The sequence below is a fragment of the Oryctolagus cuniculus genome, chromosome 17 (assembly GCF_964237555.1).
Source record: "Oryctolagus cuniculus chromosome 17, mOryCun1.1, whole genome shotgun sequence".
NCBI lineage: Eukaryota > Metazoa > Chordata > Mammalia > Lagomorpha > Leporidae > Oryctolagus > Oryctolagus cuniculus.
The window spans coordinates 66,560,537-66,576,876 of NC_091448.1; the positions used below are offsets into that span (position 1 = coordinate 66,560,537).

The 16,340-nt window shown below is 60.1% G+C and overlaps 1 protein-coding gene across 8 annotated transcripts in view; it reads right to left on the minus strand.

Annotated features, from left to right (window-relative positions):
• Window positions 1-16,340, minus strand: part of LOC138843228 (dynein regulatory complex subunit 3-like) — a 65,200-nt gene that overhangs the window by 18,785 nt on the left and 30,075 nt on the right. For 2 of the 8 annotated variants that reach the window (XM_070061710.1, XM_070061709.1), the window contains 5 exons: window positions 13,135-13,245; window positions 10,002-10,166; window positions 9,037-9,153; window positions 4,616-4,782; window positions 789-935 (listed from right to left, as the gene is read on the minus strand). In XM_070061710.1, coding sequence (XP_069917811.1) covers window positions 789-935; window positions 4,616-4,782; window positions 9,037-9,153; window positions 10,002-10,166; window positions 13,135-13,245 — 707 coding nt within the window. Of the gene's footprint in view, window positions 1-788; window positions 936-4,615; window positions 4,783-9,036; window positions 9,154-10,001; window positions 10,167-10,376; window positions 10,482-13,134; window positions 13,246-14,658; window positions 14,805-14,897; window positions 15,051-16,340 lie in introns of those variants that run through there. The other 6 variants (XM_070061713.1, XM_070061715.1, XM_070061714.1 and 3 more) reach the window with 6 other exon arrangements.

The following is a 16,340-nucleotide window of genomic DNA, read 5'->3' on the forward strand; positions in this document are numbered from 1 at the left end:
GAGGGGACTCCCCCTGAGGTCACCTCCTCTCTAAGCCTCCACAGCGGTGCTTGGACGGCACCTTGGCCCACCCAGGAGAGAGGGGGCTCCGCTCACTGCAGGTTCTGGGGGCTCAGAGTTGAGGCTGGGGGCCCACCCTCCTGCCTGCCTCTCCAGGGTTCCCCCCCCGGGGGGGTCATTTTAGTGCTCCTCAACACAGCTCCTGTCTGCAGGACAGGTACCAGCAGGCAGGTCAGCTGGCCGGACTCAAGGTGCCACCCCAGTCCCAATGGGTCAGTACCCCCCTCCCCCGCCACCCCTTCCCACAATGGATCACGCTGCCCAGAGTGAGAAGCAAGGGCTTCACAGCAGGGGGTGGGGGGCGGGGAGGGAGGCAGGCAGGGGGCAGCAGGAAGACCCTCCCACAGGCAGGCAGCTCACTCACAGGGACTGACTCCCAGCTCCAGCCCCGCCCACTGGAGTCCCCGCCCTTGAGCGCCAGTTTGGCCACTGGGACGACAGCGGGGTCCTGGCTGGCTGGTGGTGAGACGGCGCCATGGGCTTGATTGATGAACGCCCAATAACAGCTAGCTCTTAATATTGCTCCCGGGGTCACAGAGACCAGGGTGGAGGGGGTAGGGGGGAGCCCTCTCCACTGTTTCCTTTAGGAAACCACACAGTGGCTGCGAGGTGGCCTTGGGACAATGCGCAGAGATGGGGGAGCCCTGGTTGCTGGGAGCCTGGGCGAGAGGGCACCCACGCAGGTGCTGCGGGACCCCACGGGGGTGGGGGAGGGGGAAGACACGTGCCATGTGGTCACCGATGCGCCGGAAGTCCAGGTACACGAGGTCGGGCAGGTAGGCGTAGATGAACATCTTGTAGTCCTCCGCTTGGGCGATGGGGTTCCCGGCGAGGCTGAGCGTGCGCAGGCACTTGAACCGCCGCAGGTAGACGAGCTGGGGAGGAGAGGACGCTCCGTCCTGGCTGCCTGGAAACACACCCCCGCCTTCTCCCTGCAGCCGGGAGGGCCCTGGCACCTTCAGGCCTCAGGCAGGGCGGGGGGCGGGGCACAGGTGCAGAGTGGGTGGGTGGGGGTCCAGGCCTGCAGGTAGGGGACTAGGTAATGCCCTGAGATATTGGATCAGGCACGGACAGACGGGAGCTCCAATCCCAGCTATGGGCCCTTGGGCAAGTTCCCCTAAGCCTCAGTGCGTGTAGAATGAGGAATGAGCGGAGGGATGTTACGTGTGTTACAGCCGTCGTAAAGCAAGGCCCAGATGAAAGGCGCCTGACATCCAGACACAGAAGCCAAGTTAGGGCTGTGGTGGTTGTCGTCTGTGGGCCCTCGGGGCAGGGCTTCGTGGATGCCCCACCCCCACCCCATCTCATCCATCAAATGGATCAAGACCGGCGGCCAGCCAGCGGGAGACAGCCATGCGCAGCTGCGCTAGAACCGCAGCGCACAGCGCCTCCCAGCTCCCAGTGTCGGAACTGCGCCCAAGGCCGTCAGTCATAATAAATAGCATTCACGACCAAGCAGGCAGCAAGCCTCAGGTGTGTGCCCAGGGAGACCAAAGCCCACGTGGACCCCAGAGCTTACACGGTGGGTGGTGCTGGGAGTGTTTTTAAAATTAAGTAGCATCATCACAGACTAGGCAAAGTGCTACAAGGAACGTAAAGACAGCACCGACCGTGAGAGGTGGCATTTATGGGAGACGGGAGGGAGCCAGTGGTGGTAGTGCAAGGAGAGCACTTTCTCAGGAGCCAAAACAGCACGGGCAAAGGCCCTGGGGCAGCGACAAGTTCAGGGTACACCAGGAACAGAGAAAGGCTGGGGCAGCTGCAGTATGATGGAGGAAAGACTTGATACAAGTGTGGAGACAAGGTCAGGGGCTGGTTCATGTAAGACCATGCTGGCTGGGGCCAGTGCTGTGGTACAGTAGGCTAAGCCTCCCCCTGTGGCGCTAGCATCCCATATGGGCACCGGTTCAAGTCCCAGCTGTTCCACTTCGGATCCAGCTCCCTCTGTGGCCTGGGAAAGCAGTAGAAGATGGCTCAAGTGCTTGGGCCCCTGCTACCCACGTGGGAGACCTGGAAGAAGCTCCTGGCTCCTGGCTTCAGATCGACCCAGCTCTGGCCATTGCGGCCATTTGGGGAGTGAACCAGCGGATGGAAGACCTTTCTCTCTGTCTCTCCCTCTGTCTGTCTGAAACTCTGCCTCTCAAATAAATAAATAAATCTTAAAAAAAAAAATGCAGGCTGTGGTCGAGGGTTTGGATTTTGCTCTAAGGATGATGGAAGCCAGTGGAGTTTGAAGCGTGTATGAGAAAAGACGGGGCCGGATTTCATTTTTAGAGATCTCCCGGTGAGATTCCATTTCTCAGCTTGTTGGCAGGCAAAGAGAAAAGCCTCAGAAGCGAGCGCACTATAGAAAGTTGACAGGCAGCGGGCCACACCGGGGGGTTTGTAAACGGTTCCACTTCCCCGGAGGCCGAGTTGGCAGAGAGCCGTCCAGATTGAAGATGCACCTGCCTTCTGGTCCAGCAACCCTCGCTGGGAGTGTATCTTACATGTGGGCTGACCCAGGCACACGTGACCCCTGCTCGAGGTCATCCTGGGGTTCAAGGACATCTGAGGTGGTCTGTGTGATGCCACCAGCTTGGAGCAACTTCAGCGTCCACCTCCGAGGGACGGGGGAAGTACATCGCGTGGCATCGGAATATGGCGCAGGCAGTGGAGTGGGCTGCTAACGGGGGTGGAGATGGGACATGAGGGCGGGGCTTGGAGGGCAGCTGGACAGAGCCAGGATGCCTGGCCGCAGCTGTGGTCTCGGCCAGGGACGCAGGTACAGAGGGTGAGGGGGTAACAGAGGCTCTTTCCCGGGGGCCCTGATTTTGCTTCAAAGTCCGCGTGTTTTGAAATGGGCGCTGTGGCTCATGGGTTGAGATGCTGTCTGGGGACCCCACACTGGAGTACTGTCTGAGTCCCGGCTGCTTTGCTTCTGATCCGGTTCCATGCCCCTGCACCTGGGAAGCACCGGCTTGGATCCCTGTCACTCAAGTGGGGGATCTGAGTGGAGCTCCCGGCTCCTGGCTTCGATGTGGCCCTCCCCTCGGCTGTTGTGGCCATTTGGGGAGTGAACTGGCAGAGGAGAGCTCGCTCTCTCTCCCCTCCCCTCTCTTTCTCTGCCTTTCAAAGGCGCACGCACACACGTGCACACACACACAGACCTTGCATTCACTGTTTTCACTCCCCACATGGCAGCAACAGCCAGGGGCTGGGCCAGGCCGAAGCCGGGAACCAGGAGCTCCATCCGGATCTCCCACGTACGTGGCACGGAAGCCGTCACCTGCCCACCCTCCCAGGCTGCACAGCATAAGACGCTGGAACTGACAGCAGAGCCAGGACCCAAACCCAGGCACTCGGATACAGCTAGGTGGAGACAACCGGGGGTCTCCAGGACCCGGGTGCAGCCTGGCCGCAGGAGCTTCTGGCCCCGGCCACTTCTCCCTAGGGGCCTTCTCTCTCCCCGACTCTGGGAACCAGCAACCCTGCCTCTCACACATGTCAGGTACTGAACACTCTGGGGTCCACTCGGTCCTTGCTACAGCTCTACTGGCTGAGCCCATTTCACAGATGGGCAAGTGGACGCTGGCCCCAGCTCAGACAGCTGGGAGGTGGCTAAAATCTCAGCCCTTGATCCAAGGCCACGTCCTTGGTCCACGGTGGATCTCCCCCACCCCCACCCCCACCCCAGCAGAGCAGGGAGGGGGCAGGCTGTGTGACCAGTTCTGGACCCCCGACAAGCACGCTGGCTTCCATGGGGCATACAGGGCAGACTACTGAGACTACACTGCCTCCAGGATTTGCCCCGTCAGATGGATGGATTTACGTATAGGGACCATCTGGGTGACTGACCTCCTCCCCCGCCACCCCGGGCCATCCATCTCAGTCAGCCTCACGTAGAGCTGGGATTCCAGCCCAGGCCATCCATCTGACCCAAGCAGTAATGGAATTCGGGGCAGCTCCCAGGGGCCCTGGCCAGGAACCACAGGGGAAGGTCTCTGTTGGGTCACCTCTGATGTGGGCCCCTTCCCGAGGCTGCCAGACCCCCAGCTATTGGGGGGGGGCGGTCTCAGCCCCAGCCTGCTGAGCTGGGAGCCCCCTGTGGGGAGTGCAGGGGCAGCCAACCAGCCTTCCCTGGAGATGACCACTGTCAGTGTCGCACAGATGCCCCCGGCGTCCGCGGACACGGGACACCAGGGGTTCTTTTAACCTGTGGGCTGGTCAGCCCCGAGGGGAACCCGCCTTGTCCGGCTCTGTCCCCACTGAGAACAGAGCAAGTGCACCCAGCAGGCAAACGTTGGCTAAATGAGCCAGAGACCGAGGGGGCAGAACGAGACGTTGCCGTGGCAAAGGCTGTGAACGGGCAGCCACAGACAGATTTTGTGAAGCGTGCTGTCCCAACACGATCGGGTCCCTGGTGGACTAAGCCGGCTTGTCAAGCGACGCGGAGGTGGGTTAGGGGTAGGGGGGAGAAGACTTGCGATGCTCCAGGTGCACCTGCCCACGCGGCAGACCCCGCCCTGTCCGAGCCCCGCGCATGCGCACGGGTGTGTGCGTGTCGGTCACTCACATTCATTATGTTGTCGATCTGGTTGTTGCCCAGCGACAGCACCTGCAGCTTGCCCAGCGCGTCCAGGGAGTCGATCCTGGAGATCCGGTTGTTGAACAAGCTCAGGTCCTCCAGGTTCACCAGGCTGTCCAGGCCCTCGATGACCTCGATGTTGTTGAAGGACAGATCTGGGGGAAGGGAAGGGGCGGATCTGTGAAGAGGCTTTGCTGTCCGGTGCCTGGGCTGGGCGGTGGGCGCTCCGCGAGCGAGGCCATCAAGGGGACTTGGTGCTCCGCGGACCGGCAGCAAGCGGCACGCCCTCCACACCCCCGGGGCAAAGCCTGCGATTATTTCTGGAAGCCTCACACGCTCACCACATCACCCCTGTGGGCGGCGCTCGCTGGGTCAGAGCTCGGAGGAGACCGGCAGCTCTGAGGCAGCAGACCATGGGCTCAGGGACGCCCCTAGCCTCAGGCCTCCCATCCGCGTAGCAATTCCGGGTTTATCCAGTGCTCTGTGTGTGTGCATCTCATCTACCCCGCTTAGGTATTGTGAAGTAATCCAGAGATACTTTAAAGTACTCGGAAGGATGGGTGTAAGTTACACACAAATATAAGGGTACTTTAAGAAGTTCACGGATGGGGCCGGCGCTGTGGTGTAGTGGGTAAAGCTGCCGCCTGCAGTGCTGGCATCCCATAGGGGCACCGGCTCGAGTCCCGGCTGCTCCACTTCCGATCCAGCCCTCTGCTGTGGTTTGGAGAAGCAGTGGAAGATGGCGCAAGTCCTTAGACCCCTGCACCCGCGTGGGAGACCCGGAGGAAGCTCCTGGCTCCTGGCTTTGGATCGTGCAGCTCCAGCTGATGTGGCCATCTGGGGAGTGAACCAGCGGATGGAAGACCTGTGTGTGTGTGTGTGTGTGTGTGTGTGTGTAACTCTTTCATATAAAATTAATAAAACTTTAAAAAATTATTTACACCAAATAAAGTGTTTTTTTTTTTTAAAAGATTTATCTTATTTGTTTGAAAGGCACAATGATGGTGGGAGGCGGGTGAGAGAGACAAAGAGAGGTCTTCCATCTGCTGGTTCACTCCCCAAATGGCTGCAACAGCTGTGGCTGGACCAGGCTGAAAACAGAAGCCTGGAACTCCATCTGGGTCTCCCACACGGGTGGCAGGGGCCCAAGCACTTGGGCCTCTTCTGCTGCTTTCCCAGGTGCATTTGCGGCAGCTGGATCAGAGCAGCCAGGACTGGAACCAGCACTCCAATACGGGATGCTGGTGACATAGGCCTCGGCTTAACCCACTGTGCCAGGACACCAGCCCCAAAATAAAGGTTTCTTTTTAAACACCAATTTATTTATCTGAGAGGCAAAAGAGAGACTACCATTTGCTGTCTCCTCCCTAGATGTCCACAATGATCAGGACTGGGTTGGGCCAAAGCTGGGCCAGGCTGAAGCCTGGAGTCGGCAACTTAGTCCAGGTCTTCTAGGTGGCTGGCAGAGGTCCAACTACCTGAGCCGTCACCACTGCCCCCAGAGGCCGCACTGGGAGGGCACTGGGGTGGGGGGTGGAGCCTGGCAACAATGCAGGTGTCTCACTGCAAGGCTACATCCTGACTCCGAAACTTTTAATTTCACTTTTCCACTAACTTTTTGAAGTGTCCTCCTGTTATGCCATTCCCCCCCTCAGATTTATTTATTCTTATTTATTTACTTGAGAGGCAGAGTTACAGAGAGAGGGAGAGACAGAGAGAGAGGTCTTCCATCTGCTGGCTCACTCTCCAAATGGCCGCAATGGCCAGAGCTGTGCCAATCCGAAGCCAGGAGCCAGGAGCTTCCTCCAGGTCTCCCACATGGGTGCAGGGGCCCAAGCACCTGGGCCATCTTCTACTGTTTTCCCAGGCCATTAGCAGGGAGCAGGATCAGAAGTGGAGCAGCCAGGACTTGAACTGGCGAACCTATGGGATGCTGGCACTGCAGATGGTGGCTTAACCTGCTGCCCCACAGCGCTGGCCCTGTGTTATGCCATTCTACACAGGGGACTTGAGCATCCAGGGATGTGACCTCAGGGGGTCCTGGAACCCATCTGGCACGAGCTTTCGGGCTTGGCTGGTGGCTTGGGTTGTAACCCTGTGCAGGAGGCCAGTGGGCCAGCGGCCGGCACTGGGGATTTGTCCTGAGCTTGGCAGTACGGACAATCCTGGCAGACAAGCGGTCACTTTGCAAGGGTGAGTTGGGAGTCAGCTTAACCCCAGCATCGTCTGCATGTCCGCGACGCCCATCTGTGCACGGGTGACACTGCCAACATCTCCTTGTCCCATGCTCTGTGCCAGGCCCTGGACTGGCACCGCCTTATTTAATCCTCATAGCACAGGTGTCGTCATCCCACCGCAGATGAGGGAACTGGGACTCAACGGCGCCCCCTGGCGACCTGCTGCAGATAGCACAGCACAGAAACTGAGGCGATGTCTGCAGTCAGTTCCGAGTCGGCAGGGGCAGGCAGCTGGCCCGATGGTTAAGAGGCAGGTTCGGGGCCAGCGCTGTGGCGCAGCGGGCAAAGCCACCGCCTGCAGCGCCGGCATCCCATAGGGCGCCGGTTCGAGTCCTGGCTGCTCCACTTCCAATAGAGCTCTCTGCTACAGTAGATGTTCCAAGACCTTGTTGGGGAACCCAGAAGAAGCTCCTGGCTTTGGATTGGTTTGGGGAATGAATCAATGCATGGAAGATTCTCTCTGCCTAAATAAATCTAAGAGAGAGAGAGAGAGAGAGATGCAGGTTAAGATGTCCACATCACGTGTTTGATGCCTGCCTCTGGCTGCATCCACTGGTTCACTCCCCAAATGGCTGCAACAGCTCGGGCTGCATGGTAGAGGCCCAAGCACTTGGGCCATCTTCTGCTGCCTTTCCAAGGCACATTAGCAGGGAGCTGGATGGGAAGTGGAGCAGAACTGGTTCTCACGTGGGAGGCTGGTGTCCCAGGCAGTGGCTTCACCTACTGCACCACTACATTCGCCCCCAGGTTCTGTTCTTGAGGGGCCTGGCCCAGCCCCTAAGAACGCGTGGTGAGTGTTTAACAGCAGGGGTTGGGGGAAGCCCTGCTTTGTGGTTCTTTCTCAGTTCCGGGGGATGGGTGGGTGTCCATACTCCCACTGTGGCCAATTCCAAGCTACCCACAGAGCATCCCAGGATGCAGGACACTAGGCACACCTGGCACCCTCGGCCCTGTGTCCCGGGTGGGTGTGGGGGCTGGGCTGCTGGCTAATGTGCCAATTAAGATGCCCGCGTCCCACAGTGGAGATCCTGGGTTTCACACCCAGCTCTGGTCCTGACTCAGCTTCCTGCTAAATGCAGACCTGGGAGGTCCCTGCCGTGGGTTCCTGCCACCCACGTGCCTCCTAGCTTTGGCCCAGCCCGGCCCCTGACGCTGTGCTGGGGGGTGCAGAACTTGTAGATGGAAGCTCTCAATGAAACTTTAAAAGGAAAAAAAAAAAAAAAAACAGTGGCATTCAGATGGCCCGTGCAGGGTGGCCTTGGGTGGGGGCGGTGGCTCAGGGCTGGCTAGAGAGAGAGAGGCCTCCTGATGGTGTGGACAGGCCACCGTGCCCAGGAATCAGCAGTAAGGAATGCTGGGTAAGGGGTGTGTGTGTGTGTGTGTGTGTGTGTGTGCTGGGGGCGGGAAGAACATGGGCTTTGGGGTCAGACTGGTGTGGGTCCGAGTCCCAGCACTGCTACTGCTTGGTCCTTGGCTCTGGGCACGCGCCTTGGCCTCTCTGAGCCTTGGCTCCTCTTGCGTAGACTGTACCAGGCACCTGTATCCTAGGGTTGTTGTGGGAACGCAGCAGGCCCATCCTTTTCTCCCTGTTGGGTGCCTACCTGCCCCTCACCAGATGCCCCTGGGAGGCCAGTGCATGGCCCCTGTTCATCCAAACGGCCTCATCCTCCCCACCCAGGCCTGGGCAGGGAGGGCCAGAGCCCATGTCGCTCTTAGGCACTGTGACCTCTGTTTGCTTATCTGCACAGTGGGGGTGCTGGGTGCTTGTGTGGGGTCACGGAGCTCACGGAGCCCACGCACAGGCCCACCGGCTTCTGTGATGACTATTGCTGCTTTGCTCCCGGGGCCCTGCCAGTCAGTGGCTACCTGTCAATCCGAGTGGAAATTGAAGGGGAGGAGTCTGTAGCAGCCCCCTGAGCGCCCCGCCCAGCCTGAGAGGCCGGCGGGCGGCAGCAGAATGGCCCGTCTGTGCTGTGCTCTGTCCAGTGTGGATCCCGGGTCTTTTGAAAGACAGCAGCCGTGCCCAGGCTAAGGACCGTGCCCAGGTAGCTGAGGGTCAAGTGTGAGAGTGCCGTCTCCCGGGGTGGGGGGCAGAGGCGGGGAGGCGGGGCGGGGCGCGGCACAACCTTGGCAGGTGGGCGGGAGCAGACGCATGCGCAGAAGGGGCCTCACCCAGCCAGACCAGGTGGACGAGGTTTTCCAGGCCCTCGATCCTCTCGATGATGTTGTTGTCCAGCTGCAGCTTGCGCAGGTTCTCGAACTGCCAGAGGTTGTCAATGTGCAGGATGTCTACAAAGACCAGAGGAGAGAGGCGCGTGGGCTTCTGGGCCGGCGCACGGCGGCACCGAGACGCCTCACCTTCTCTTGCCCTGCCCTGGAGGAAGAAGCTAGGTGCCCTGGCGGCGAAGGCTGAGCACCCAGGACGGGGGAGGGGCGGTCAGCCACAGGCTTCTTAATTAAGGCCGGCCTGGACCACACCCCGTCTTGCCCACCAGGGAATCCCGCTCCCTCCTTGTTGCTGGCTGGTCGCCTGGGCAGCCTGGAGGGCTCAAGACGGAGCAGGGATGAGGATCAGAGCAGGTGCACAAAGCACGGGGGGTTCAGGATCCCCGCAAAGCTCTCCCCACTTCCTCTCGAAACGCCCTCGCTCTGCCCGGCAGGGCTGTCTCCCGTCGGGAGCTGCAGGCGCCCATTCCACCGCTGGGGACGCGAGGCGGGAGGGATCCACCTGTCCCCAGCCCCATCGTCCACGGGCTGCCTCTCGGCCTCAGGCGCCCTGCGCCCTCCTGCTTCCCTGCCCTTTCTTCAGCCACCCCGCCCCCACCCCCCACCAAGGCTACTGGGCCCCTGCTTCCTATCTCCAGCTGCCGGCTGCATAGGACCCCAAGCTTCTACCTGCTGGGAGCTCCCTGCTGCAGACACCAGTGTGGGGTCCCCTCGGGGCTTAGACTGGCAGCGGGACGGGTTTCTAATCTGTTCTGTTCTCAATCAGGTCAGGGGCGCTGTGGACAGTCACACGACGACGGCACTAAGTATGGCGTCCTCAGCGCATCCGTGCTGGGACCCGCAGTGGGTTCCTGGGGGGGGGGCGAGGGGGCTGCTCCCGGGCGGGGGGACCAGGGGACATGGACACGCACTCTGGAAGTCCAGCCGCAGGGTCAGGACATCTTTGAAGAGGATGCCCTCCTGTTTGGCCAGCTGCCCGGCCTCCTCGCGAGGCCCCTGCTCGCTCACGGCCAGCTTCAGCATCTCGTCGTCCATCACGCGCGGCTCTATGGAGTTGTGCAGCCGGCTCATGTTCCCTGCAAGACAGCGCCACGCCCTCCTGAGGCCCCGCCCTCCTGAGGCCCCGCACCCCTCCTCCGTCGGGGGACAGGCACTGCTGAGGTCTCCCTTGCTTTTATTTTTTTAAATATTTATTTGAGAGGCACAGTTAAAGACCGAGAGAGAGAGAGAGAGAGAGGTGTCTTCCATCCACTGGTTCAATCCCTATATGGCTGCAATGGTCACACCTGGGCCAATCCAGAGCCAGGAGCTTCTTTCGGGTCTCCCATCGGCATGCAGGGATCCAAGCACTTGGGCCATCTTCTACTGCTTTCCCAGGCCACAGCAGAGAGCTGGATTGGAAGAGGAGCAGCCAGGCCTCAAACCAGCGCCCCTAAGGGATGCGGGCACTGCAGGCGGCCATGTTACCCGCTACACCACAGCGCCGGCCCTCCCTGAGGTCTTCTCTTAAGGTTTCTCTCTGTTTCCTGTTGTTTTTTTTTTTTTTTTAACCCAAGATTTCTTTCTTTGAAAAGAAGGACAGAGAGAGAAGGAGGGGAGGGGGGAGGAGAGAGGGAGGGAGAGAGAGATCCTCCATCTGCTAGTTCACTTCCCAAATGGCCACAACAGCCAGCGCTGGGCCAGGGCAAAGCCAGGAGTCTGGACTCCATCCAGGTCTCCCAAGCACTAGGGCCATCATCTGTTGTTTCTCAGGCGCATTAGCAGGGAGCTGGATGGGAAGTGGAGCAGCCAGGACTCGAACCAGTGCTCCAATATGAGATGTGGGCATTACAAGCGGCGGCTTAACCCACAACGCCAGGTCCTGTGACGGCGTCTTAACTCGGAGGGCTGCCCCTCAGGGTCCGTACATGTGTCCCCAGGGAGCTCTGGGTGCTCCTGGCAAGCACCTGGGCCACCTGCCGGGGTCCATCTCTCGGCCCCACAGCTACAGCTGGTCCCACTGGGCTGTGGCCTGGTGCCAGGCCTCCCCGTCCAGGTCTCTTGGTGCCAACCATTGGCAGCCCCGGTCAAGTTGCCGGCTGACAGTTGCCTTGTCCCCTGCAGGTCCAGTGCTCAGTGAGGCACTGACCCAAGCTGCCCACTCGTGTCCCTGCCTCCTGAGACTCGGGACTGGGGATGAGGGTGCTCAGCAGAGGTGGGGACCCCACAGCTGGCCTGGCCGGGCACAGGGCGAAGCCAAGAACAGGAGGAACAGACACAGAGGCAGAGAGAGGAAGATGGGGGCTGGGGGGTACACACAGGACAGACAGACTGACACAGACAGACACTGTCTTCCTCCTGCTGGCTTTTCAGTCCTTAACGTGCCCGAGTCCAGGCCTTGCGAGTTCTGTGTCTCCTTCTGTGGGCATTTCCCATCCCTTTCTCTTAAGGTCTCTGTGATCTCTTACATTTCTTTTTGGGGGTCGGCGCTGTGGCATAGCGGGCAAAGCCACCCCCTGCAGTGGCCGGCATCCTATATGGGCACTGGTTCGAGTCCCAGCTGCTCCACTTCTGATCCAGCTCTCTGCTGTGGCCTGGGAAAGCAGAAGATGGCCCAAGTGCTTGGGCTCCTGTACCTGCGTGGGAGACCCGGAAGAAGCTCCTGGCTCCTGGCTTCGGATCAGCACAGCCCTGGCCGTTGCGGCCAATTGGGGAGTGAACCAGTGGATGGAAGACCTCTCTCTCTCTCTAACTCTGCCTTTCAAATAAATAAATAAATCTTAAAAAAATTGTTTTCGACAAGCAGAAACAGAGACGGGGGGCAGGGCAGGGGGGGGGACACGAGTGCAAGCAGGTGCTCCCAATGGAGGGGGTGGGCAGGGTGAGAGGGTGAAGCTAAGAGCCCTAAACTCCATCCAGGTCTCCCGCACCGGCAGCAGGGACTCAACCACTCGCACCATCACTCCTGCTTCTGGGGTGTGGGATGTCGGGAAGCAGAGCTGGAAATCAAATACAGGCCCTGTGAGGTGGGACAGGGGGCGTCCTCACCGGTTCTTCCTCCTCGCCCCCCGCCTGGATGCACCTGACGCAGGTATGCACCTTCCACTCCCAACCTGGCCCTGGCCACACGTGCCACTGCTATCCCACCTTCTGCCCACGGAAGCAGCACAGCCGTCACATGCCTGTGACGGTGAGGGCTGGGCTGAGCTGTGCTGAGGCCAAAGCCAGAAGAGCTAAAAACTCCATCTGGATCTCCCACGTGGGTGGCAGGAACCCAAGCACTCGAGCCCTCCCCTGTTGCCTCCAGGGTCTGCATTGATGCGGGGCTGGAGTCAGGAGCCAGGGGTGGCTACTTACCCTGGGCCCTGGTTAAGCCACCCATGCCCAGACTTTAATAATTATTATTTTTTAAAGATTATTTATTTCAGAGGCAGAGTTGCAGACAGAGAGAGAGAGAGAGAGAGAGAGAGAGAGAGGTCTTCCATCTGCTGGTTCATTCCCTAAATGGTTGTAATGGCTGGAGCTGCACTGATCTGAAGCCAGGAGCCAGGAGCTTCTTATGGGTCTCCCACGTGGGTTCAGGGGCCCAAGCACTTGGGCATCTTCTACTGCTTCCCCAGGCCATTAGCAGGGAGCTGGATCGGAAGTGGAGCAGCTGGGTCTCGAACCAGCACCCATGTGGGATGCCAGCACTGTAGGCCAGGGCGTTAACCTGCTGCACCACAGCGCCGGCCCCTGGACTTTAATAATTCTAAGAAGCACATTCCAGCTACAGTACTGAGAACCCCAAGAGGAGTGAGGTTGGTGACAACCGAGGTGGGGGTCACACTTGAGAGCTCCCTGGGGACTCGATTTACACATAGGACGAACCCCAGTTTCCAGGTAAGAAATGGACCCATTTTTCTAAGCATGGCTCAGCTGTACCCAGGGTTCCAGACACTCTCACTGCCACCGTGCACAAGGTTTCTCACAGCTGTCCCAGGTCAGGGATGAGGCCCGAACAGCCCTGTGCTGTGGGGATACAGTCAGTAATTCCCCACCCAGGCCAGGTCCCTGCCGACTTGCCTGTCAGTGGCGTCAGTGAGCCCAGAGTTAGGCGGCAGAGACAGCAGCTTCGAGTCCGACGCCGCTGCGACCTGAAGAGCCTCTTCGCCGGGAAGCAGGTGCAGCAGTTTCCTGGGAAACAGGAACCGTGGGCCAATCGGCTCTGCGACGCACAGTTCCCAGTGCCCATGAATTACTAAGGAGGGGAGCAGCCACTAACAGGGTTTGCGTGGACTCTGCGCACACGCACTATTGAATTACACGCCAGCTCTGCAGGCCGGGACACGGCACAGGGTTCAGATACGCGGTGGAGGGGAAGAAGGTACTTGGCCAAGGTCACACAGCGGAGTAACTAACAGGGACGACCCTGCATTCCCAGCCAAAGCCAAGGGAGAATGATCACATGGACGTGCAGAGGTTGACGATGACAGCCGGAACCTGGAGGAATGATCAGCAGACAGGAGAGCAAGCACACCGTGTATGGAAAGGTTTAAGGGGCTGGCGCTGTGGCGCAGCGGGTTAATGCCCTGGCCTGATGTGCCAGCATCTCATATGGACGCCGGTTCTAGTCCCGGCTGCTCCTCTTCTAACCAAGCTCTCTGCTACGGCCTGGGACAGCAGTGGAAGCTGGCCCAAGTCCCTGCACCAGCGTGGGAGACCTGGAAGAAGCTCCTGGCTCCTGGCTTCGGATTGGTGCAGCTCTGGCTGTTGTGGTCATTTGGGGAGTGGGCCAGTGAAGGGGAGACCTCTCTCTGGCTCTACCTCTAACTCTGTCTTTCAAAGAAATAAAATAAATCTTTAAAAAAAAAATCTAGCCGGCGCCGCGGCTCACTAGGCTAATCCTCCGCCTAGCGGCGCCGGCACACCGGGTTCTAGTCCCGGCCGGGGCGCCGGATTCTGTCCCGGTTGCCCCTCTTCCAGGCCAGCTCTCTGCTGTGGCCAGGGAGTGCAGTGGAGGATGGCCCAGGTGCTTGGGCCCTGCACCCCATGGGAGACCAGGAGAAGCACCTGGCTCCTGGCTCCTGCCATCGGATCAGCGCGGTGCGCCAGCCGCAGCGCACCCGCCGCGGCGGCCATTGGAGGGTGAACCAACGGCAAAGGAAGACCTTTCTCTCTGTCTCTCTCTCTCACTGTCCACTCTGCCTGTCAAAAAAATAAAATAAAAAAATTAAAAAAAAAATAAAAAAAATAAAAAAAAAATCTTTTCTGGCCCTGCGCCCTTACCCTCTCCTTCCTCACCCAAAGAAAGCCCAAGACTAAGTGATGTGGCCGGCTGAAGCCAGCGTGAGGTGGCTGGCCCAGGAGCCGTGAGCTCACTTCGCAGAGGTGGGCGTGGGATTCGGCAGCCCTTAGGACACCGCTGGGGCACCCACGTCTCGTGCTGGGGTGCCGGGGTTCGAGTCCCGGGAGCTCCTGGCTCCCGCTTCCTGCTAACAATGCACACCTGGGAAGGGGCGGGTGCCGGCTCAGGTGCTCGCGGCCCCACCGCCCACGCGGGAGACCTGGGCTTTTGAGGTTATCTGGGGAGCACACTAGTGGACCGACCTCTCTCCCCGCTGTCCGCCCCGGGTCTCCTCTCCTCTCCTCTCAGGCGCCGGCTTCCGGGCTGGGTCTGTGCAGCAACAGCGTCCCCCGGTTGCTAGGGAACCAAGCGCCGCCGCTTGGTCGCTAAGGGGAAGTTAAGAGGTAGACATCCTGGGTGAAAGTGGACGCATCACGTGATCAGTTCTCGGGGCGGGGAAATCCTACCACACCAACCAGGCTTAGAGAAAACAAACGTTTACCCAATCAGCACTTTCTGTGGGCGGGGATCTTCGTAGATCCACCTCCTCTCCCTGTCCCTATTTAAGTGATTGACTCGTCTTTTATCCAATAATACTAAGGATTCTCTAGCTTGACCGATATATGGACGAATCAACACGCAAAGCCTCTCTTTCGGAGGCGGGCCAGGGGAGGTGCCGCTACGCCTGACGGGGACTCCAGCGACCTAGCTCGCTCTCCGGCCAATCGGACGCCGCGGGGTGGGTGGGAGCTTCACTGAGGTAGAGGCGAAGGCCAATCGGATGAGGGCTGTGTAGGCGTTGCCCAATAGAGACGCGACAAGGGGGCGTGGTCAAGGGCCCGGGGCTCGGCGTTCCTGAGGGTGGGGCGGGGGCAAGTGTCAGTCAGGTCGGGACCGCGGCTGGGGACGGCGGAGACCCGGGCGGGCAGACTGGACGCCCCGTCCGCCGCCGCGCTTTCCGTGCAAGATGGAGTTCCTGCTGGGGAATCCGTTCAGCACGCCGGTGGGGCAGTGCCTCGGTAAGGCCCTGGAGCGGCGAGCGGCGAGCGCCGGGGTGGGCGACGGCGGCGGCTGTCGAGGCTGGTGCGGACCGCGCGGGCCGCTACCGGCTGAGGGTCGCCCGCCTCCAGCCCCGCAGCATCTGTTGGCGTCGCGCCTGGGCCGGGCAGCGGGGCCAGCTCACGGGACGGGTCCGGCATCCTGGTCGCCAGGCCTCCGCTGGGCAGCGGGATGCCCTGCCAGGAGGCGCCCCTGGGGCCCAGCTCGTACTCTTGCGAGACTTCCAGCGGCCCTAGCCATCCGGGCCGGCCCTCCCTGTCCCCTCGAGGTGGTGCTACGCTGAGCGCCCTCCTCCACCCTGCCAGCCTCGCGGCCCTGCCCCCCACCCCGCCAGGACCCGCTCACCCGGCCGTCCCGGACGCCTGTCCCTCCCCGTCAGTTCCAGCAGCCCTCAGACTGGGCGTCTCCCCAGAAAATGCCCCGGGTTGCAAGACTCGCTCTTGGCGAGGCGACTCAGCCGAGCTGTAGAGGGGGTCGTGGTGGGGCGGGGTGCTGGGGGCTGGCGGGGCGCCCTCTTCCACCCTGCCAGCCTCGGGGAGAGAGAGAGAGAGAAAGGGAGAGAGCGTTGTGTGTTCAGCATAGTATTGGGCATTACGTTGACTCCAGAGGAGTAGAATAGAAGTCCTCTCCCTGCGGCTGAGTGCTGAACGTTTATTTTATGCAAGCGTGGGTCAGCCTCAGTGAGAACTCACCCCTGCTTACTCACTTCTTTCCCCTCCTCACTAAACTGAGAAGGCCCCCGAGAAGTAGTGATGACGTTTAGAATTACCAGGTTGGTGCTAGCAAAACACTTGTTAATTGCTGTCATTAAAGAGCAGATTGGTGACTGTTAGACACGCTAGCATGTCATTTCTTTCTGTAGTGGTGTCTTATTACCCCCAGCCAC